We start from the raw sequence: 23,703 nt of genomic DNA, 5'->3' as shown, positions 1-23,703 counted from the left end.
ATTATACTAATTCCAAGGGTACATCATCTAATATTAGCAGAAACAGGATTATAGAAAACGGTAAAAATGACAAATATGTCATCATTCGTTACCTAAAGTACTGTGAAAGAAAGATTCTGATGCCATGCCTGGATGGAAAGAGTGCCACGCTTGATTTTTTAAAATTGAGATATAATTTTCATGTAATGTTGTGTACCTTTAAGGTGTGCAACATTTTGATTTGATGCATTTATAAATTGCAGCGTGATTACCACAGTAACTTTAGCTCACACTCCATTACATCATGTAATTATCATTTCTTTTTTGTGGTGGGAATGTATAAGGTCTAGTTTGTTAGCAGTTTTGAAGTATATAATACAATATTGGGACTGGAATCACAGTGCTGTGCATTAGACTTCTGGAACGTATTCCTCTTCTAATTGTACTCTGGTAGATTATGATTTTTTAAGTATTTCTTTTAAAATTATTTTATTATTGTTATTGTTATTTTATTTATTTTTTGGCTGTGCTGCGTGGCATGTTGGGTCTTAGTTCCTTGACCAGGGATCGAACTCACGCCCCTCCCCAAATTGGAAGCTCAGAATCCCAACCACTGGGCCACCAGGGAGGTCCCTTGGTTACTAATATTTTCAGTTAACATGGAATTAAAAGAGTGGTAGCATGTGTCCCATCCTGGACTAGATAATCTTTGGGACTCATTCTCAGTGCTATAATTCTACAAAAACAGCCACCTTCTTTAATGTGAAAAGTATTAGAGACCTCATCTCTTTGCTTCAGTGTGTTTTTGTAGATGTAGAGAGGGCACCCATCAATTTCTTATATTCAGAAGTTGCATCCAGCCTTTGGAGACATATATTGTGGGCTCTGTAGCTCTTACAATGTCAGGGACCATTCTTTTTTTAATAAAAAGAGCGCAAATATACAAAGTACAAAATTGGATACAAGGCCTGTGTGCAGGTCCTATGGATCCTGAATTTAAGCGTCATTAATTTCACAGTAAATCTACTACTAAAAAGTCTATCATAAGATTCCTGGCCCCACTCTAGCCACCCTGATTCATTATATCTGATCCCCAGCAGTAGGTCTTTTCAATAAGTACTCTATTGCATTATAGCAGTATTGCACCTGCCCATTTCCTGACACATAAAGAATTACCCACATTTGCTTCACAACTAAATCAGCTCCCCGTCTCCTAGAATTTATACATGAACCCCATTTTCTCCAGGCGAATGACAGTAGCTGTACAGAAAACACTTTCCTCTTTGGGCTGAGTGTCAGGCTGGGGTTCAGCTGTCCCAGGTTGCTGGTCTTCCTTCCTTGGCCTTCTCCACAACCGCTGGCACTGGCATAGCTCTCTGACTCGTTGACATCGACTCTGAAGGGGAAAAATGACTGGCATTAACTTCAGGTGGCTGGTATGCATCTAATTATCTTCCAAACCTCACGTCAGACGATTTGAAGAAAATCGTCTCTCTCTTTCGACCAAGGATCAGATCCAGCCCCTGGCCGTGAAAGTGCAGAGTCCTAACCATTAGACCACCAGAGAATTACCAAAAATCACCCCTTCTAAAGAAAAGCAAATATTCATTCCTATTGGCTGTATCCTCTCTAGAGAATGTCCGAGTACCGCAGAGGAAAGGAACTTGCGTTTAGTAAGCACCTCCTATATCCCAGGGGGCTTCCCAGGTAGCTCAGGTAAAGAATCCGCCTGCCAAGCAGGAGACTCAGGTTCAGTCCCTGGGTGGGAAGATCCCCTGGAGAAGGACAAGACAAGCCGCTCCAGTATTCTTGCCTGGAGAATTCCATGGACAGAGGAGCCTGGTGGGCTACAGTCCATAGGGTTGCAAAAGAGTCAGACACGAGTTAGTGGCTAAACAGCAACCTATATGCTAGAAACCTTTCTCCCAGAATCTCACTGAAACTTCTTAACCACCATAAGAGGCAAATATCATTAGTCCCATTTTAAAGATGAGGCAACTGAGGTTGGAGAAGGCAAACAGCTTTCTCCAAGCCACTCAGCTGGTGAGTGTTGAGTGGCAGCTATGTCCACACTCCAGAGTCTGTGCTTTTCTCATTATGCCCACCTGCCTCTGGGACAGAAGGAGGTCTGTATAGATCAAGTCCAAGGACCCAGTACATCAGCAAACTCACAGGGCACGGGACTTCAAAAATGACGAACACGGTAATGGCGATTCCACTGCCAAACAAGGTGACTGCAATCAGAACCTTGACACGATGCTCCATTTCTTCCTCTTCTCTAGGTTCTCATCTGTGTCTAAAAGGACAGAGAGGAGTGGACAGGGAGAAGTGAGAACTGAGAACTGAAGAGAGGGAAGACATTGACCCTTGCAGGACTCCTGGTTCACGAGACCAAGAGGGGCCCCGCCTGATTCAGAGGCAGAAACTGAATTTCCAGTTCAGACTCAGAGTCAGGAGTGGGGTAGGCATCATGGCCTCTGCCCTCACCTCCTTTGCAGTGTCTTTCCCAGAGTCACCTTTACTAGGATTTGGAATTTTTCCATGATCAAGTAGGACTGATTCTTTTTTAAATTTTTCAATTGGAAGATAATTGCTTTACAAATGTTGTGTTGGGTTCTGCTGTGCAACATGAATCAGCTATACACACACACACACACACACACACACATCCCCACCCTCTTTTACCTCCCTCCCACCCCCCTCACCCCACCTCTCTAGGTCGTCACAGAATACCAGGCTGAGCTCGCTGTGTTATTTGGCAGCTTCCCACTAGGTGTCAGTTTTATACATGGTAATGTATATATGTCAATGCTACGCCCCTAGTTCATCCCCCCTCTCCTTCCTCTGCTGCGTCCGCAAGTCCATTCTGTGTCTCTATTCCTGCCCTGCAAACAGGCTCATCAGTACCATTTTTCTAGATTCCATAATATTTGCATTAATATACGACATTTGTTTTTCTCTTTCTGACTTGCTTCACTCTGTGTAACAGGTCTAGGTTCATCCGCCTCACTACAACTGACTCTACTTCCTTCCTTTTTACGGCTGAGTAATATTCCATTGTATATATATACTACAACTTCTTTATTTCCATTCATCCATTGAGGGACATCTAGGTTGCTTCCATGCCCTAGCTATTGTAAATAGTGCTGCTATGAACATTGAGGTACATGTGTCTTTTTGAATTATGGTTTATCATGGTATGTGCCCAGTAGTGAGCTTGCTGGGAGGATTGATTCTTGCACTGCTTTCATGGGAAGCAAAGCTACACAAGGGAGTCTGTCTCTAGCAGCCCTCTCGGGATCTCTGCCCTTGTACCCTAACATACATACCACATGGAATTAGCAAATCAACTTTTCTATGTTCCTTTCAATTTAGTGGGGCATAGTAGGAATAGGGGGCTTCCCTGATAGCTCAGTTGGTAAAGAGACCCAAGTTGCAATGCAGGAGACCCCAGTTCTATTCCTGGGTTGGGAAGATCCCCTGGAGAAGGGATAGGCTACCGACTCCAGTATTCTGGCCTAGAGAATTCCATGGACTGTATAGTCCATGGGGTCACAAAGATTGGGACACGACTGAGTGACTTTCAGTAAATTGCCATCGTTTTGGGGTCATAAGCCAAATTTGGGGCCAAATGGCTCATAAGCATCTTGTTATTATTAATCTCATATTTACATTTCTCCTGTTGGAACTGAGAAGTAACCCAGCTGGAATCCTACAGAATTTGAGTCCTGGCCAATTTAGGGAGGGCTATTGGTTAAAACAACGCAGATAAAAACATGCTTCTTAGTTGCTGTCATCACTGTAATGATTGATTAGAGTTTAAATATTGTCTCTCTGTTCACACGTTGGATCTTACCCCACCACACCAAAACCCTGGATGTTGTCACTAAATCTGGCAACAAGGTGAGCTCACTTGTGTGGAGGTGAAAGATTATTAAAAGTATCAAACTACAGACATTTCTGGGACCTTCTTTACAGAGAAGCTGATTTTTTTTTTTTTCCATAAGAAATGGAGTGATGTTCTCATGCAAACTGTATGTAGCTTCTCTACTTCCAGGAAAATTCTAGGAGACCCAGGCTAGTGCTGGGGCTGAGAATTTTTCTGTCTGTTCTTGTCTCACCTCTAACACATTCTGTACCTTGATTCAGAGGACTAGAAAAACCATCAATCTTTGTAGTTTTCTCTCCTTTTTTCCCAGGAGTTATGGAGGTAGTAGTGGAGGGATAAGTCTCTGATGAAGCCCCCATCACTGGATAGACCTTACATTGAGAGACCCCTGGTAAAAAAGCTGTAAAAAAAGAAAGAAACAATGAAGGGACAACTGAGAAAACTTTATCCTGCCTTTGGATTCGCCTGACAAAACCCTGAGTTTACCCGGCTGATATAAAACTTCTAACTGTGCTTCTGTTGATCCATCCATAGGTTTAAGGCGTGGGCCTTGATAACATGAAAGAATGAGTGAGGATATAGTAATAAGAGAGATGGATTAAGTCCCCTGATGCTTTTATCCTATAATGTAGGATCAGAATGAAGGAGTGGACCATGTTTTCTTGGCTTATCACTCATACAGCCGTAATAATAATAAGGATGGGAAGGTATAGCACTGTTGAAAGTCCCTTCTTTAAAAAAGATGGCTTCAAAGTCCAAGGAAGAACTGAAGTAGTATAGTTTGTGGCAGGTCTGTCTAGTGAGTGAAGTCTAAGTCAATGACTTTGAAGGAGAATCGGAGAAAGAGGAGGAACTGGAAGAAGGGGAGACCACTCAGCTTCACGCACCCCTCAACTTCATTCTTTTAGCATATATTTAAAAATGAAGATCTAGGGACTTCCCTGGTGGTCCAGTGGTTCAGAATCCATCTTGCAATACAGGGGGATGTGGGTTTGATCCCTGGTTGGGAAACTAAGATCCCACGTGCTGCACAGCCACTAAGCCCATTCGGGTGCGACGAGAGTCCAGGCGCCATGATGTGATGAAGATCTTGAGTGCTGCAACTAAGACCTGGTACAGCCAAATCAATAACCATTAAACAAATGAAGATCTAGCTGTGCCAGGGTCTGCTTCCATACTGTGGACATAGCAGCTGAACACACTTCAGCATGGGAGCTAGCAAAGGGGAAGGAGGGCCAAGGGAGGACATGGAGAAGCAGAGGACAGTAAATATAACGAGTTCTCTGTTGTTGGTTAGAAGGGGATGCGTGCTCTGGAAAGAAACAAAGTAGAGCGCAGCATGGAGGGGTGCAGGTGGGCAGTGGTTGGGCAACCTACAGGAGTTTCATTGAGAAGATGAGGACTGAACAAAGATGTGAAGGAGGTGAGAGGACTAGCCACACAGATGCCGGGAAACTTGGGCAGAGGAGACAGCCCAGGCCAGAGTGTGTCCTGTTTTAGAGGAAGAGCGCGTAAGCCCGTGAGGCTGGAGTGGAATGAGCATGGTGACAGTTGTAGGGGATGAAGGAGCTTCTGAAGCAAATGGATTCCCGTCACTGGGCCTTGCAGGCCAGCTTGAGGACTTCAGTTTTCGTTCTGCTTGGAATGGTGATCCATTGCAAGTCTTTTTGCAGAGAAGTGACCGGATGGATGGTGTTGGTTTTAAAGAATCAGTGGGCTGCTGAGTTGGAAATGGACAGTAGAGGGGCACCTGATAGAAGCAGAGCAACCTGCTGAGAGGCTCTTGCAGAATCCAAGTGAGAGATGGCAGTGACTCAGACAGCCGTGGAAAAGACAGAATGCGGATGGGTGCTGGCTGTGGGCTGGAGCCACCTTCACATGCTTCCAGAATTGATCTAACCCAATCCAGACAGTGGTTCCTGTTCTATTTTTAATGGTCTCCTGTCATTGCCTATGAAATTAAGGTCTGTACGTCCTAGTTGACTTTTCTGAACTACTCTCCCAGGTCTTGAGTCGATGTGAAAATGACAGTTCTTTGCTTCAGAGACCAGTGGGTACAGTACCAGGTACTGTACATGAATTGCAGGGGAATTAGTCCTATTATTATTTAATCAGGAAGACTGTTGGCAAAGATAAGCAGAGACAAAGAGCCAACAGGCTCAAAAGGCAAAACGAGAGAATTGCATAGAATTTTTTTCCATCATAGTGGCAGTCAGGTCTGTAAAGTGATAACTGATGTGTTTCCGGGTCAAATGAGATGAAGGTAAATAAATCTCACTTTGGACAAGTAACAGAAGTTCTCTGAGTTTTCGTTTCCTTATCTGCAGGATGGTTATAGCAAAAATAATTCTTGGTCTATGTCACAGGAGTGATGTGAAGATAGGTAAGAAAAACGAGAAAGCAGGTGTGAAAAATACCTTTCAAACTGAGTGATGTTATGATTGAAAGAGGAGGAAAGGGGAATTCCCTGGCTGTCCAGTGACTAGGGTTGTGCGCCTTCATTGCTGAGGGCCCAGGGTTCGATCCCAGTTCAGGGAACTACAATCCCACAAGCAGTGTAGTGTGGCCAAAACATAAATAAATAAACAAACAACATTTAAAAACAGAGAGAGGAGGCAAAACCTAGAGATCCTCTCTCTGTATGGAAGAACTGTGCCCACTAGCCACAGGGATCATGGCATTTCAGTGTGGCTTTTCTTCCACCTCCTGGGAGACACTGTTTCAAAACGTACCTAATCGGCTTCATCGGTCAGTGTATTTCCAGTTCTTCCCAGCTTGTGAATTGATGTCCAGGACTTCCCTATCCCTAGCGGCCCAGTGGTTAAGAATCCACCTTCCAACGAAGGGGACAAGGATTCAATCCTTGGTCCGGGAAGATTGCATAGGCCGCAGGGCGTAACTAACCCCTTGCACCGCAACTGCTGAGCCTGCGCTCTAGAGCCTGTGCCGCAACAGGAGAAGGTGCTGTGATGAGAAGCCCGCACACAGCAGCGGGAGAGCAGCCCCCGCTCACTGCAACTAGAGAAAGACGGCAAGCAGCAACAAAACCCCAGCGCAGCCAAAAACAGACACACAAACAGAGTGCTACGTTAATGTCATCCCTGTTGGCATCTCCTCTCTTTCAGGCCTCCTCTGCCAGGTAACTGGGTATGAAGGTGGAGCATGTTTGTAAACACAACACACTCCATTCCCAGCGCTGATGGAATCGCAGCATTAGCTTTTCTTTGGTTAAGGATATTTGAGCAAGAATTCCCTCACTTCTAAAGAAGCTCTGTAAAAATCCAAATTGATGAAATGGATAACTTAGGAGATGATGCTTTCCTTTATTACAAAATAATTTGTTTTAAATAGGAAGCATTAGGTACATTATATTTAAATGGAAATCTTAGAGATTATTCTGCAGTAATATTAACAGCTTGAAAAGGCTATTTAAGAGGCCTTGCATATTGCTGTGGGACTTACATACCTAGAAATTAGACCATCTAGTCAAATCTCTCATTTGTAGCTATGGAAACTGAACACTGGAGAAATTAAGTAATTTGTCAAAGGTGATAATATCAGAATAAACAGTTGTTTGATGCCACTTCTCTTGTATCCCACAGTGTTACATGGGGTGAACAGACGGCAGGAATCGTTTAATACGAATCAAATGCCAAAGAGCTTAATCCATGCCCTAAAATTACATTTAAAAGATATACACAGATTTGCCTAAAGAAGAGGCTAATCCATGTCCTTGAGGCTTTAGCTCCACTTAGGGGGCTTCTCTGGTGGCTCAGATGGTAAAGAATCTGCAACGAAGGAGACCTAGGTTCAGTCCCTGGGTTGGGAAAATCCCTTGGAGAAGAAAACGGCAACCCAGTCCAGCATTCTTGCCTGGAGAATTCCATGGACAGAGGAACCTGGCAGCTATAGCCCATGGGTCACAAAGAGTCAGACACAACCGAGTGACTTAACACTTTCACTTTCAAGCTCCACCTGCCTCCAAGGATGTCAGTTAAAAGTGAGTGCCAACCTCCATCTCAACTTCTGATCTCACCTTTAACTGTCACAAGGAATCCAGCCTGAACCTTGGATGCGGGGGTTAGGCGACAGCTTGGGGGGGCCGTGCTGTTTCTGCAGGGGACAGTCATGACTCTCAGGTTCTTCAGAATGTGCTTGACCTTTTGCCTTTTTTCTGAATGTACAAGGTTAACTTTCACGTTGCTCCCAGAACCAAGACACTGCAAGGTAGCCACAGTCTGGTTTTGAATGAACATGGGCCTTTTGGCTTCGGCCTGAGCTTCTGAAAAGAGAAAAACGAGAGAGGAAAATGAAGCCAGTTCTTAATCTGGATGGTGCCCCGCCAACCCACTTCCATTCACGGCCCACTGCTGTACTTTCTCCTCTGTTTCCGTCAGGTCTTCCTCAGCATGTGTCTACGGTGCTAAATGTATAAGCTGTGCCTTTCCCCGTTCCCACCACGGGTCCCCTGAAGACAGTGGTGGCTGTAGTCAGTGCAGAGAGATGCTCCTAAGTTGTTTTCTCTAACACAGAGGGGCCTGAGATCTGCGTCCTCTTTCTTCATCCCATCTCTTTGATTTATGTTGCTATGCCTTAGTTTGTAAGAGTTTATCTTTTTAAACAGCAGCTGATTATTTATTTATGTGGCAAAGCACATGCGATCTTAGTTCCTCAACCAGAGATTGAACCCACGCCCCCTGCATTGAAAACACGGAGTCTTAACCGCTGGACCACCAGGGAAGTCTCCATAACAGTCAATTTTAAAATGGGTTTTCAGGGACCTCCCCAGTGGGTCAGTGGTCAGGACTCCACACTTCCACTACAAGGGCACAGTTTCCATCCCTGGTTGGGGAACTGACAACCCTGCACGCAGTGTGGCCAGAAAAGAAAAAAAAAAAAGTTTTCCAGAAAGCCTCTCAGAGATAGATAGCTTTAGAATAGAATGTTTGCGAGCTGGGCTCAGAATGAGGGAGATAAGCATCTTTTGAAGATAAAAAAGGTCCTGGAGTGGCAAAGTGATTCTTCAGGAAGGGCCCATTGCCTACCTCGAATTAGTTCAGCTCTGATGCTTCTCACATCCTTTGGGAAGAGATCGGGCAGTGGTTCCACTTGGCAGCTGCTATCCCTAAGTTCTGGGAGAGGGGGAAAAAAGGAAGGTTTGACTGGGTCCTTTCTCTTTGGAATTCTGGGCACTGGAGAGGGAGATAAAAAGAGAATGCAGTTTCTTCTCATAAAACTTGGCGAGATCAGACATTTCCCCAAAAGAACTTTAAGATTTTTTTTTTTTTGCTGCACCTTGCAGCATGCAGGTTCCCAAACCAAATTGTGTCCCCCTGCATTTAAAGTTCAGAGTCTTAACCTCTGGACTGCCAGGGAATTCCTAGAACTTTAGGATTTATGCAAGTGGGAGGTAGCAAAGTATAAATAAAACTGAATACCAGTGTATTATCCTTGGGAAAAAAAGATGAGTTAACTAAGTTAATGAAAGATGAACCAACCCATTCCTTCAAACACTGCTTATTATCACTTCTCCTTCCTGTCCCATCTACCTTCTTGTATTACAACTTTTGAAAGTTTATTTATTAAGTGTAACATCGGACAAGGTATCTCTCTAGCTTCCCATAGAACCATAGGTCACAGTTATGCTTTTTGGCACATAAATCACAGGGTTCTTCATTTGTTAAATTTGTTGCTGCTGTACCTCATGCTGTTTGGCCTTAGCTCTGATGAGCTAATTTTAGAGATGAACCATTTAGGACACTTTGAAAAATCATATTTTAAATAAACAGTTATCAAAGAGCAGTTGCTGCTGCTGCTGTTTAGTCACTTCAGTCATGTCTGGGTCTTTGCAACCCCATGAACTATATAGCCCACCAGGCTTCTCTATCCATGGGATTTCCCAGGGAAGAATACTGGAGTGGGTTGACATTTCTTTCTCCAGGGGATCTTCCTGACCCAGGGATCAAACCTGAGTCTTCTGCTTTTGCAGGCAGATTATTAATAATCTGAGCCACCAGGGAAGCCCATGAAAGCGGTAAGTGGTACCATTCTATCCTCACATTACCTTTTCTCTCAGCTTTTCCCACCCAAGAGCATCCCCATCTATTAGGACATAATGCTTTAGAAAAGGAAGACATCTGGACGTCCCTGGTGGTCCAGTGGATAAGAATCCACCTGCCAAAGCAGGGGACACAGGGTGATCCAGGAAGCTTCCACACACCGAGCGGCAACTAAGCCCCACAACTACTGAGCCCACACTCTTGAGCCCGTGAACCACGACTCCTGACTCATGTGCGGAAGCCCACATGCTCTAGAGCCCGTGCTCGGCAACAAAAGAAGCCACTGCAATGAGAAGCCTGTGCCACCACAACCAGAGAAAACCCACACACAGCAATGAAGACCCAGTGCAGCCAATGAATACATAAATAATTTTAAAAAGGAAGACATCTGATGAAGGGTAATGAATTTGGGAGTCTTAGTGAAACTGTGACAACACCTTCCAGCAAAGAAAGCTCTCAGTGAAAGACATTTTAACGTTAGTTACATAAACAAGGCAGAAAAATGCATCACATTCTCTGAAGACTTCCTTCCATGAAACAGACAGCTGTCTTTCTGAGTTGAATATGTTCTATTTAGAGGCTATCTGGGGGTGACTGGAAAGCCTCATGTGCTGAGTATTGCCTGTATCTTTATCTGACAGAATAGACCCCCAAACACTTTCTAGGACTCTCTTAGGATTTCTCAGGACGGTCTGCTAGAATAGTACTTACCTTTCTTGGTAGCATCATAGGATGTAATGATTAGGCTGAAAACCAAGATGGTATCCATGTTAGCTTGAGCACATTCTCCTTGTAGAGACTGTATGTGGCTGGTCTGACACCACCACTCACAGCCTTGTCTCTAAATGCTTTCACTGCCCTAGAACTGAGTTTAACCCTGGGCGAGTCTGGTTCCACCCTAATTGATCTGCCGCATTTTCTCAGGACCCAGGACTAGAGTTTATTGGCGAGAGGACCAAGTTTGCGTGTTAATGATTGATTCAGAATATCTTCACCTGACTTCACTGCTGGTGGGGACATAAGGAACTGTAATTAACTAGAGGCTTCCCCTGGAGAAAGGGCATAAACAGGGCATAAACAGAGGTGATATGCTTGACACGATATGCTTAACCAATACTCGCAGGAAGACACGTAGACATTCGCATGCATGCTCACTGACACGGGCACATAGATTTACACACCAACATAAAGAGGTGCCGAGATGTCTATTAAGGTAAATTATTTCTAGAGTAGGGCAGACAACTAGGACTGATCCAGTGAGTTACACTGAAGAGGGCACTGCACTGAAAATCAACAGAAGTGGGTTCCAGGTGAGCCCCTGCAGTTAAATGTATCAACATGAGAAAGTTGCTTGACTTCTCTGAATTACAGTTTTCTCCTCTGTGAATGGAGCATTCCAACCCAGTCGTCTCTAGAATTCATTCACTGTTATACACATAAACTTACCTGAGCACAGATGTACCTGTCTAGTTGTGTACATTTTCACACTTCTGAAAAGTGAAGTGAGCGAATCCCCTGGTGGTCCAGTGGTTAAGAATCTGCCTTCCAATCCAGGGGACACGGGTTCGATCCCTGGTGGGGGAACTCAGATCCTACATGCGATGGGGCAGCTAAGCCTGTACACCTCAACTAGAGAGAAGCCTGTGCACCCCAAGGCAGAACCCATGTGCCACAGCAAAAAGATCCCATGTGGCGCAACCAAGACCAGTGGAGCCAGAAACAAACAAGTAAATATTTACCAAATAAAAAAGTGAAGTGACTGTAGGTGGACCATATTCATGTGACTGTTGGGATGAGAAGTTGTAAGGAAGAGCTAACTGCACTAGAAGAGTGATATTGTGTGCAGTTTGGGAAGGCTTTCCTAAGCATAACTGTTGTAGATTTTTCAAAAATTGTATTTTTTTATAAAGAGTACATATGTTGTGTAGGGAGCGTCCCTGGTGGCTCAGATGGTAAAGAATCTGCCTGCAGTGTAGGAGACCCAGGTTCAGTCCCTCGGTTGGGAAGATCTCCTGGAGAAGGGAATGACAACCCACTCCATTATTCTTGCCTGGAGAATTCTGTGGACAGAGGAGCCTGGCGGGCTACAGTCCATGGGGTTGCCAAGAGTCAGACACGGCAGCTACTATCACTTTCAACAGCACAACAGTCCATCTCGTGTAATGCTTTATAGACCTTGTGGTAATGTAGCTAGGGGGATCATAAAGCAGAAATGAAGATCTGCTCAGACCCTCTGCCCGTGTCCAGAGGCTCTGCAGTTGCTCTGCCCACTGTGAGTGCACTTACTCCATTGGAACCAACATACATTTGACTATGCATAAGTGGGTTCTAGAGGCTGATGCTCTGATGATAGAAAGGGAGCTTGATTCAAGGGACTTTCCTTAAGGGAGTTCATAAGATCTGAGTCAAATCATAATTTAAGTACTGTTCTGTTTCCTGGCATTTAAATTCAAGTTGAAATCTGGCTAAATGGAGCATGAAGGAAAATCTTGGTGCGAAAACAGAAAGGACAGAGGTGTCCCTGAAAGACGTGTTTCCTGAAATGTGGAAGAAGGGGAAGAAGCACTGAGCATGCAGCCACAGTGCCTTTCAGTTCATTCCTTCATGCCACACATTTTTATTATGCGCCTATTGTGTGCCAGACAGCTTTCCCGCAGTGAGCCAGCCAATTCTGCATTCATGTGAAACAATGAGAGGCAGACAATAAACAGTTGGAAATAAAATAGTGTGTGCGTGCTTGGGTGCTCATTCCCGTCCGGCTCTTTGCAACCCCATGGGTCTTCTGTCCATGGGGGGCTCTTTGCGTCCCCATGCCAGGCTCCTCTGCCCATGGGTTTATCCAGGCAAGAATCCTGGAGTGGGTTGCCGTTTCCTACTGCAGGGCATCTTCCCAACCAAGGGATCAAACCCGCATCTCCTGTGCCTCCTGCATTGCTGGTGGATTCTTTACCACTGAGCCATCTGGGAAGCCCCCCAATAGGGTAGGGGGCTAATAATAAGTAATACACAAATAAATATACAAGATAATTAAAGATTGTGATAATCATCATGAAGCAACAGGATGGTGAGGTGAGGGAGAACTGACAGAGGCCAGTTTATTATTATTATTTTAAGTTACTTTTTAAAAAGTAAGTTAATTTTATTTATTTATATTTGGCTGCGCTGGATCTCTGTTGCTGTGCTTTCTCCGGTTGTGGCGAGTTGGGGGCAACTCTTGGTCATGGCACATGAGCTTCTTACTGCAGTGGCCTCTCTTGTTTCAGAGCACGGACTCTGGAGCGTGTGGGCTCAGTAGTTGTGGCGCCTGGGTTTAGTTGCTCCATGATTGGTGTAATCTTCCTGGACCAGGAATCACACCTGCGTCCCCTGCACTGGCAGGCAGATTCTTTACCACTGGACCACCAGGGAAGTTATTATTCTTCTTCTTATTAGGCTGTGTTGCACGACTTGCGGGGTCTTAGTTCCCCACCAAGGGATTGAACCTGGGCCCTCGGTAGTGAAAGTTCAGACTGAACCCTGGACCACCAGCGAATTCCCAGAAGCCACTTTAAGTAGGGGAGTCAGAGAAGACTTCTCTGAGGAGGTGGCATCTGAGCTAAGGAAACCAGGAGAATGGATGTCCTAGAAGCCAAGAAAGGCGGGTATTTCAAGGAAGGAATTGTGAATTGGTCAAACACTGAGCAGAGTGTATAAGGAGGATAGAAAGTGAAAGTGAAGTCGCTCAGTCGCTCTTTGCGACCCCATGGACTGTAGCCTAACAGGCTCCTCCCTCCATGGGATTCTCCAGGCAAGAGTAGTGGAGTGGGTTGCCATTTCCTTCTCCAGGGGATCTTCCCCACCCAGGGATCGAACCCTGGTCTCCTGCATTCCAGGCAGACACTTTAACCTCTGAGCCACCAGAAGTTCACTGGATTTAACAATTTTGTAACAGTGGTTCTAGCTGAGTTGGTGGAAGTAGGTGGAGGTTAAAAGTGAATTGGAGGTGAAGAAGCGTAGGTCATCTTCGAAAGACATCTGCCTATGGAAGGGCACGAAGTGAAGCAAGCCGAGCGGAGGGAACCTCAGCGCCTCAGATCTTCAATGGTCCACAGCAGCACCGTCTCAGTTGCCAGATTCTCCTGGCAGGGCAGGTGGGTGGAGAGTAAAGGGGCTCCGTTGCCTTTCCTAGGTTTCATGGTTTTTTGCTTACTAGTTCATTAATGTGATTGCGTGGTTCTCTGCTCCCTTCTAGTATCAGACAATTTTCCCTCCTGTCTGTCTCTCTGAAATTTTCTGTCCATTAGTATCTGGGTAGCCTGTTTCAGTGCTGCCACCTTGGAGCAAGTTTAGGAAAGGCTGTGAGGGCTATTCTCATTCTCTGTCACAAGGTGGCAGAAGAGCTCATTCTTTGCAAAAACAAAGCTTATACTAGGAGATCACCAACGCAATGGACACGAATCTGAGCAAACTCCGGGAGGTTGGGGAGGACAGAGGATTCTGGAGTGCTGCAGTCCACGAGGTCGCAAAGAGTCGGACATGGCTTATCGACTGAACAACAACAAGCTGGGACAAAGAGAAGAAGAGTTTTCTTTTCTTTGTTTGGCCATGCTGCGAAGCAAGTGGGATCTTAGTTCCCCGACCAGGGCCTGCACCCGTGCCCCCTACAGTGGAGGCAAGGAGGCCTACAGGGAACTCCCCCTACAGTGGAGGTGAGGAGCCCTAACCGCTGGACCAGGGAACTCCCTAGTAGAGTTTTCTTTCATCGACTCGCAGACCCTTCCCAGAAGCCAGCCGGCAGGTTGGAGGTACGGAGAAGCCCGAGAGCTTCATTAATGAGTCAGAATATCCAGTAGTGGAAAAATGGACCCAGAACTGTTTCTATACTACTAGATTTTTTTTTCCCCTTCTACGCAACGTTTTGAGAGGTTTTCTAAATGTTTGCAGTATCTATAGAGGGGGGGCGATCTCTCTCCTGATCTCATTTCCCCACCACAAAACTTCCAAGTTTAGGAGGAAAACAGGCTGTAAGATAGTGAGGTTCATGGAGTGTGAAGATGAGAGATGCGACTCTGAAGACAGTAGGAAACTAGAGCTGATGTGGTGAGTCTGGATGGGTCTCTGGAGCATTTGACCAGAAGACAGGAGGTCACCTAGGTTCCGGATTAGGCTCTGTAATCGACTGAGTCACTTTGAGTAAGATACTTACCTTGTCTGACTTCTGTTGCAGTTTCTTGAATGAGATGGTTGGACAAGATGTTTTCAAAGGGCTGTTCCAGCTTGAAAATGATCTCAGTGCTACATTCTGCTACTCTATCTTTTAAGGGTGTGTATTTTTTATTTGTTTGGGTTTATGTTTAATTCTTTTATTGTGGAATATAGCATGCCTATAGAAGAGTATATAAAACATAAGCATATTTTTAAAAGTATTTATTATTTATTTATTTGAATAATAGGTCTTATTTGCTGCTCTTGGGGCCTTCAGTTGTGGAATGTGGGATCTAGTTCCCTGACCAGGGATTGAACCTGGGACCCCTGCTTTGGGCATGCAGAGTCTAAGCCACTGGACTACCAGAGAAATCCCAACACAAGCATAATTTTTAGTAATAATATGAACGTATGTAGCCATCATCCGGAGTAAGAAATTGAACATTGCCTGTGGCTTCCCTGGTGGCTCAGACAGTAAAGAATCTGCCTGCAATGCAGGAGACCTGGGTTCATTCCCTGGGTTAGGAAGATCCCCTGGAGAAGAGAATGGCAACCCACTCCAATTTCTTGCCTGGAGAATTCTGTGGACAGAGGAGCCTGGCGGATTACAGTGCACGGGGCTGCAAAGGAGTCGGACAAGACTGAGTGACTTTCACTTTCACAGTAGCTGAGAAGCTCTTCATATGTCTATCTCTCTGGTCACACTCCTTTCCCTTCTCCCAATCAGTTCCCCAGACTTTTTTCAAAAATAGTGAACTATCTGTATATGTATCACTAAAATTACTTTTTAGTGCTCTTGTACTTCTTACCTGCTTTTATACTTACATACTTTTTACCTGCTTTTATACGTATATACTTTTTACCTGCTGTTGTACTTATGTAAATGGAAAGATCGCACCCTATGTAACTTAAAGGAAACTTTTTATTACATATAACACAAAGTGGATCCGCTTCTCTTTGTGTTGTCTCCCAGTCACTACCCACCATCAGGAGTAACCACGATTCAGATTTTTACCATCACGAATGAATTTTGCCCATTTTTGAAGAAACACACTCTTTTGTGTCTGGCTCTTTTTTTGCTCAGTATTATGTGTGTGAAGTTCTTCCATATTATTTCTTGTAGCAGTAGTTTTTTCATTCTCGTTGCTTTATAATCTTTTACTGTATCAAGGTATCATGAGTTATTTTAAAAATTTTTATTGGAGTATATAGTTGCTTTGCAATGTTGTATTAGTTTCTGCTGTGTAGCAAAGTGAATCAGCCACATGCATACACATATCACCTCTTCTCTGGATTACACCATAGCTTATGTATCCATTCTACTGCTGAGAGATGTTGGGTTGTTTCCAGTTTGGGACCAGAAGAGAAAATGTTCCTGGGACACATTTGAAAGTTTCTCCAGAGTATAAATCCATAACTGGAAGCTGGGTTATAGCACATGCAGGATATGGTCAGCTTCACTAATTAATGCCAAACTGTTTTCTAAGAGGTTGACACTCCCATTGACAGTATATGGAAGTTCCTTTTGCTACAGGGGCCAAATTGCCTTTTTAGTGTGGTGCAACCACGGGGCTGAGCAGGGCCTGGCGAACGTTCACATTGCCAGCCTTTCAGTTTGTTCTCAGAAGCTCAGGCCAGAGCCACTCTCCTGTTTACTTGCTCCCTCCAAGTGTGGGTAAAAGGTTCAGATGTAAGCCCAGATCTCTGATCACATGCTCCTTTCCTCTGGGAATATTGGCCCTGGGCTGGGGTCGGGTAGTGAACTTAATACCATAATCATTCCTGAATCCAATCGAGCATCCACAGGATATTTTGTTCTTGTACTGAACATTAGTGGGACGTGGAGAGGGGAATGGAGAGAAAGGGGGAAGTAATAGTTTTAGCCTGCCTCGAAGTTTTGTGTTAGAAACTTTACGTTTTGGCTATAACATTTAATCCAAAACACAACCTTACAAGGTAGGTGTTCTATCTCAGTTTTATAGACAAGGAAACTGAGGCCCAGAAAGGGGGTCATTTGCTGTAGGTCATGGAGCTAATTAAGTGATGGAGTCAGCATGTAAAGCCTGGTTTACCTGATTAAAGAGCTCAGCTCTTTACAGTGCAGAACACAGGGAAGGCAGCGTCCCTCCTTCTCTGTTGGCTAAGATCACCAATACTAAGAACCAGTACTTCTCAGGACTGCTTGCCTATATTCATCCCCAGAACTATACTAGTCAATCGATATGGCCATCTCACTCATTGATTTATTTATTTATATATTTTTAAATTTTTATTTTTACTTTATTTTACTTTACAATACTGTATTGGTTTTGCCATACATTGACATGACTCCACCACGGGTGTACATGCGTTCCCAAACATGAACCCCCCTCCCACCTCCCTCCCCATAACATCTCTCTGGGTCATCACCATGCACCAGCCCCAAGCATGCTGTATCCTGCGTCGGACATAGACTGGTGATTCGATTCTTACATGATAGTATACATGTTACAATGCCATTCTCCCAAATCATCCCACCCTCTCCCTCTCCCACAGAGTCCAAAAGTCCGTTATACACATCTGTGTCTTTTTTGCTGTCTTGCATACAGGGTCGTCATTGCCATCTTTCTAAATTCCATATATATGTGTTAGCATACTGTATTGGTGTTTTTCTTTCTGGCTTACTTCACTCTGTATAATCGGCTCTAGTTTCATCCATCTCATCAGAACTGATTCAAATGTATTCTTTTTAATGGCTGAGTAATACTCCATTGTGTATATGTACCACAGCTTTCTTATCCATTCATCTGCTGATGGACATCTAGGTTGTTTCCATGTCCTGGCTATTATAAACAGTGCTGCGATGAACATTGGGGTACATGTGTCTCTTTCAATTCTGGTTTCCTCGGTGTGTATGCCCAGCAGTGGGATTGCTGGGTCATAAGGTAGTTCTATTTGCAATTTTTTAAGGAATCTCCACACTGTTCTCCAAAGTGGCTGTACTAGTTTGCATTCCCACCAACAGTGTAGGAGGGTTCCCTTTTCTCCACACCCTCTCCAGCATTTATTGCTTGCAGATTTTTGGATCGCAGACATTCTGACTGGTGTGAAGTGGTACCTCATTGTGGTTTTGATTTGCATTTCTCTAATAATGAGTGATGTTGAGCATCTTTTCATGTGTTTGTTAGCCATCCGTATGTCTTCTTTGGAGAAATGTCTATTTAGTTATTTGGCCCATTTTTTGATTGGGTCGTTTATTTTTCTGGAATTGAGCTGCATAAGTTGCTTGTATATTTTTGAGATTAGATGTTTGTCAGTTGCTTCATTTGCTATTATTTTCTCCCAGTCATAAGGCTGTCTTTTCACCTTGCTTATATTTTCCTTTGTTGTGCAGAAGCTTTTAATTTTAATTGGATCCCATTTGTTTATTTTTGCTTTTATTTCCAGTATTCTGGGAGGTGGATCATAGAAGATCCTGCTGTGATTTATGTCGGAGAGTGTTTTGCCTATATTCTCCTCTAGGAGTCATTCATTGATTTAAATTACATTTTATTTTCACTCATTTTTGCTTTCCACTTCTTCCTTTTCATTTTCATTAGGAAATTTGGACACATCAGTGAAGGAGGTCCACTGATAAACAAGACTTGTGGGGATTGCTTTCTACCTGCTGGTGTAGTATGTTAACTAGAGGTGAGATTTAAAAAGACAGGGACACTGAAATCTTCTAGTCCAAGTTATAAGAGAAGGAAACTTTAAGACTGAAGGGATGGGACTTTCCTGGTGACTCAGTGGTAAAGAATCCACCTGCCAATGCAGGAGACGTGGGTTTGATCCCTGGCTGGGGAGGATCCCACATGTGGCAGAGCAACTAACCCATACACCACAACCACTGAAGCCCGAACGCCCTAGAGCCCATGCTCCTCAACAAGAGAAGCCAGAGCAACAGGAAGGGTGCACACCACAGCTAGAGAAAAGCAACAAAGACACAGCACACCCAAAAATAAAATAAATAAAAATTTAAAAATTATTTTAAAGACTGAAGGGATGAAGAATGAAAGGAAGTTGAGTGATGGTTCAGTTTTCCTTGAAAGTAAAGGCTCTTCAAAAATTATTAGTGTTGTGCTTTATTATTTATTGTGTTTCATACATAATAGTAGGGGCTTCCCAGGTGGTGCTAGCGGTTAAGAACCCGCACACCAATGCAGGAGACCTAAAAGATGCAGGTTCAATCCCTGGGTCAGGAAGATCCCTTGGAGGAGGGAATGGCAACCCTCTCCAACATTCTTGCCTGGAGAATCCCATGGACAGAGGAGCCTGGCAGGTTACAGTCCATGGGGACACACAGAATTGGACATGACTGAGGCAACTTAGTAAACTAATGCTCAAAGTTCTCCAAGCCAGGCTTCAGCAATATGTGAACTGTGAACTTCCAGATGTTCAAGCTGGTTTTAGAAAAGGCAGAGGAACCAGAGATCAAATTGCCAACATCCACTGGATCATCGAAAAAGCAAGAGAGTTCCAGAAAAACATCTATTTCTGCTTTATTGACTATGCCAAAACCTTGACTGTGTGGATCACAATAAACTGTGGAGAATTCTTTAAGAGATGGGAATACCAGACCACCTGGCCAGCCTCTTGAGAAACCTATATGCAGGTCAAGAAGCAACAGTTAGAACTGGATATGGAACAACAGACTGGTTCCAAATAGGAAAAAGAGTACGTCAAGGCTGTATATTGTCACCCTGCTTATTTAACCTATGTAGAGTACATCATGTGGGATGCTGGGCTGGAAGAAGCACAAGCTGGAATCAAGATTGCCGGGAGAAATATCAATAACCTCAGATATGCAGATGACACCACCCTTATGGCAGAAAATGAAGAGGAACTAAAGAGCCTCTTGATGAAAGTGAACTAGGAGAGTGAAAAATTTGGCGTAAAGCTTAATATTCAGAAAACTAGGATCACGGCATCTGGTCTCATCACTTCATGGCAAATAGATGGGGAAACAGTAGAAACAGTGTTAGACTTTTTTTTTGGGGGGCTCCAAAATCACTGCAGATGGTGATTACAGCCATGAAATTAAAAGATGCTTACTTCTTGGAAGGAAAGTTATGACCAACCTAAATAGCATATTGAAAAGCAGAGACATTACTTTGCCAACAAAGGTCCGTCTAGTCAAGGCTATGGTTTTTCCTGTGGTCATGTATGGATGTGAGAGTTGGACTGTGAAGAAAGCTGAGTGCTGAAGAATTGATGCTTTTGAATGGTGGTGTTGGAGAAGACTCTTGAGAGTCCCTTGGACTGCAAGGAGATCCAACCAGTCCATCCTAAAGGAGACCAGTCCTGGGTGTTCATTGGAAGGATTGATGCTGAGGCTGAAACTCCAATACTTTGGCCACCTCATGTGAAGAGTTGACTCATTGGAAGACCCTGATTCTGGGAGGGATTGGGGGAAGGAGGAGAAGGGGACGACAGAGGATGAGATGGCTGGATAGCATCACCGACTCGATGCTCATGAGTTTGGGTGAACTCCGGGAGTTGGTGATGGACAGGGAGGCCTGGCGTGCTGTGATTCATGGGGTTGCAGAGAGTCGGACACGACTGAGCGACTGAACTGAACTGAACTGAGGCAACTTAGTATGCACGGATATATAATAGTAGTGGTGGGAAGTGAGGGTATTTATTTGGGATAGACAGGTGAGCTCTAAACATGTAGTAGGAGAAATCTAAGTCAGACTCAAGAGAGATGGAGATGCTGGAGAAGCTGAAGAGACAGTAAGGCAGGAACAGGGAGCAAGCTCTCCGGGAATGCTGTCCTGGGGTTGCAGGAGAGTGAGGCTGGAGATGAGAAGGTCTAAAGCTGATCACTGTGAAATGTGAGAATCCCAAGAACAGGCAAGACGTAAACAGGTTAGCCTCCCTGCCTTCAGATAAAGGTCCACTTAAAATTTCTCTAGGTATTTAGTAATGAAGTGTATAGGACTTAGAAAGGGCTTAAAAATAATGATACTGGGGACTTCCCTGGTGGTCCAGTGGTTCAGAATCTGCCTTCCAATGCAGGCGACACAGGTTTGAATGATTCCTGGTCAGGGAACTAGGATTCCACATGCTCCGGGGCTACTAAGCCCTTGTGCCGCAACTAGAGAAAGCCCACGCACTGCAAGGAAGACCCAGCAGAGCCAAAAGAAAAGATACTGGAACTGTCATGCAAGAGGCAGCCAAGTTTTGGTGACTGCCAATTATAGATAGGACAGCTAGGCCTTGGCAGTGTCTGCGATTGGATAATAAGGAGGGAGGAGAAGCTGAAATGCCTTGTGAAAACTCAAGTGTCCATGTGAAAACATCGTGCAGAGCCTCTGTGGCGAACGTTGTCTTTCTCGTTGTGTAATCTTGCCTTTCATCATCAGGACCAGACTTATAAAGCGGCCTTCCTGCAGACAGTTTCTGACCTTTTGGTGTGAAGCTCCCTCAGACTCTTAACCCTGGACAAACCTGCACGGCTGAGCAGAGTCGAAGAACACAGTGTTCTGATCAAGTCTTCTTGTCTTCTTTTTTCTCTTATCTTATGACTAGAGCCTCCGTTCTGGTTGAGGCAGTGACTTTCTTGAAGTCTGTCCATCTGTGAAGTATCCTTCTGGAGGTTTTTGCCTCCCAGACGCGACCTGAAGACGGACAAGCAGACATTGGAAGCAGAGAGGTCTCTGAGGTACAGAGCCAGCCTTTATTTTCAGTCAGTGAAGCCCATACGAATATCTCTACTTAGCTATTGAGGGTAGTACCAAAGTGTAAGAAGTGCTCTCTGCTTTTAAGACAATTAAAATTCAGCTGGAGAGCTGAAACCAACATATCCACAAAAAAATTTTAGCCCAGTGAATGCTGAACCATGTGGTGGTGACCAGATTGCTAGTAGAATTCAAAGGAAGGATAATCAGTAGGAGCTGGAGAAATAGAAGAGATCTTCTTTGAGAAAATGGGACTCCCACAGACTATAGAAAAATTCAGAAAATTAGGAAAGAGGCAGGACAAGTTTGCCAGCATAAGCAAAAGTAAAGATAAGCACGGCAAGAGCTGGAAGCCAGATTAGTGTAAGTGTTCTGTATTGGGGGCCAGTGGGAAATAACATCGTATTATATCCCCTGTATTGTGCTGTTGTTTAGTTGCTAAGTCGTGTCCGACTCTTATGCGACGCCATGGACTGCATGCAGCCTGCCAGGCTCCTCTGTCCATGGGATTTCCCAGGCAAGAATGCTGTCCTAAAGGTCTCTCACTGACTCTGCCATTTAAGGAATTTGGAACCGTGGCCAGACAGCCACCAGGAGAGGGTGCTCTTTGAGGGTCCATTTACTTAAAAAAAAAATTATAAATATTTTCTGTTTATTTATTTTTATTTTTGGCTGTGCTGGGTCTTGGTTGCTGCTTGTGGGCTTTCTCTAGTTGCAGTGAGTGGGAAGCTACCCCTCGTTGCAGTGCATGGGCTTCTCATTGCGGTGGGGCTTGTGGGCTCAGTAGTTGTGGTGCATGGGTTTAGTTGCTCTGCAGCATGTGGGATCTTCCCGGACCAAGGACTGAAGCTGCATCGCCTGCATTGGCAGGCAGATTCTTAACCGGTGGACCACCAGGGAAGTCCTATGGGTCCATTTTCTATTCAGGCACATTCTTTCCTACCTTGGTTCAACTTTGGCCTGACCTGCCAGACTTTTCTGTCTAGTTTGTGCAGGCGTAGGACATGTTGTTCTTCATTGGAGACACTGACAGCAAAGAGGGAAAAATAATGATAAATCCGAAACTATTGTTCTTTAACTCCAGGGTGAATAATTACTGCTTAAAAAAAGAGTCTGAAGTGGGGCTGGTAATCTGTATTTTTAACAAGCACCGACTGACTCTGTTTCAGGTGGTCAGTGGAACATATTTTGAGAAACACTACTGCAAACTGAAGTTGACAATGAAGTGCCAAAATGCCGTGGACAGTCACACATACTGCTTATGTATTTCTGGACTTAGTTTTGAGAATTTATCCTCTTTTATGTACAGCTCTTCTAAAACTTACATGGTTATCAATTAAAGAGCAAGATCTAGACACTCTGTTTTGGTGTTTAGTTTTGTCTTCCCAACTAGATTGGGATATCTTAAAAATAGCTATGCCCTCAGGCTTTTCTTATTTGCCCCAGAGTAGGGTGACAGACCATCTTTAGGGTTGGAATGCTCAGGGGAAAATCCCTGATACCTTAATCTAACCTTCTTTAAAAACCTGGAAGCCATTTGGTATTTGGAAACTTGCATTAGTTTTTTTAGGGCTGCCATGGTAGAGTATCACAGACTGGGTGACTTAAACGATAGAAGTTTATTTCTTCACAGTTCTAGAGGCTATAAGTCTAAGATTAAAATGTCAGCAGAGTTGGTTTCTTCGTAGGCTTCTTTCTTTGGCTTGTAGTTGACCATCTTCTCCAGCAAAACAGCCACATCTGGTAAAGGCTTCATCAATTGTGATTCACAAATGGTCTTCCCTCATTGTGTGTCTGTGTCCTAATCTCTTCCTATAAGGCCCCCAGTCATTTGGAATTAGGGCCCAATTAATGACTTCAGTTTCCTCTTTAAAGAGCCAATCTCCAACTA

General features: G+C 44.3%; 2 protein-coding genes and 1 long non-coding RNA gene across 3 annotated transcripts in view; 2 read left to right on the top strand and 1 right to left on the bottom strand.

Annotated features, from left to right (window-relative positions):
• The window catches only part of LOC138447209 (uncharacterized), a 38,785-nt gene extending 22,621 nt beyond the window's left edge, over nt 1-16,164 (top strand). Inside the window, exons 2-3 of the long non-coding RNA XR_011259734.1 lie at nt 15,134-15,229; nt 15,360-16,164. This is a non-coding gene — a long non-coding RNA (uncharacterized lncRNA). The remainder of the gene's footprint in view (nt 1-15,133; nt 15,230-15,359) is intronic.
• C11H17orf78 (chromosome 11 C17orf78 homolog) lies at nt 1,264-10,696 on the bottom strand. Its single transcript, XM_069602805.1, has 4 exons — nt 10,639-10,696; nt 8,914-9,000; nt 7,905-8,150; nt 1,264-1,375 (listed from the first exon to the last, which is right to left on the bottom strand). Exons 1-4 carry the CDS (start codon nt 10,694-10,696, stop codon nt 1,287-1,289), a joined length of 480 nt encoding a protein of 159 aa, XP_069458906.1. The 3' UTR covers nt 1,264-1,286.
• Nucleotides 16,165-21,536: 5,372 nt separating the features above from the next.
• The window catches only part of ACACA (acetyl-CoA carboxylase alpha), a 244,316-nt gene continuing 242,149 nt past the window's right edge, over nt 21,537-23,703 (top strand). Inside the window, exon 1 of the mRNA XM_069602731.1 lies at nt 21,537-21,796. The gene's annotated coding sequence lies outside the window, so the exon portion shown is untranslated. The remainder of the gene's footprint in view (nt 21,797-23,703) is intronic.

Source organism: Ovis canadensis, chromosome 11, assembly GCF_042477335.2.
Source record: "Ovis canadensis isolate MfBH-ARS-UI-01 breed Bighorn chromosome 11, ARS-UI_OviCan_v2, whole genome shotgun sequence".
In the NCBI taxonomy this organism is placed as follows: Eukaryota; Metazoa; Chordata; class Mammalia; order Artiodactyla; family Bovidae; genus Ovis; species Ovis canadensis.
Note: the sequence above shows the minus strand (reverse complement) of the source record. Positions and strands in the feature narration are given on the sequence as shown.

What these genes read in the sequence shown, in the direction of transcription:
- C11H17orf78 (XM_069602805.1), bottom strand. Translation starts at nt 10,696, where the DNA reads ATGGATACCATCTTGGTTTTCAGCCTAATCATTACATCCTATGATGCT. An exon ending in CTATGATGCTACCAAGAAAG is followed by an intron (nt 9,001 to 10,638) that starts GTAAGTACTATT and finishes CCCCTCTCCCAG; the next exon opens with AACTTAGGGATAGCAGCTGC. An exon ending in CAGAGCTGAACTAATTCGAG is followed by an intron (nt 8,151 to 8,913) that starts GTAGGCAATGGG and finishes TTCTCTTTTCAG; the next exon opens with AAGCTCAGGCCGAAGCCAAA.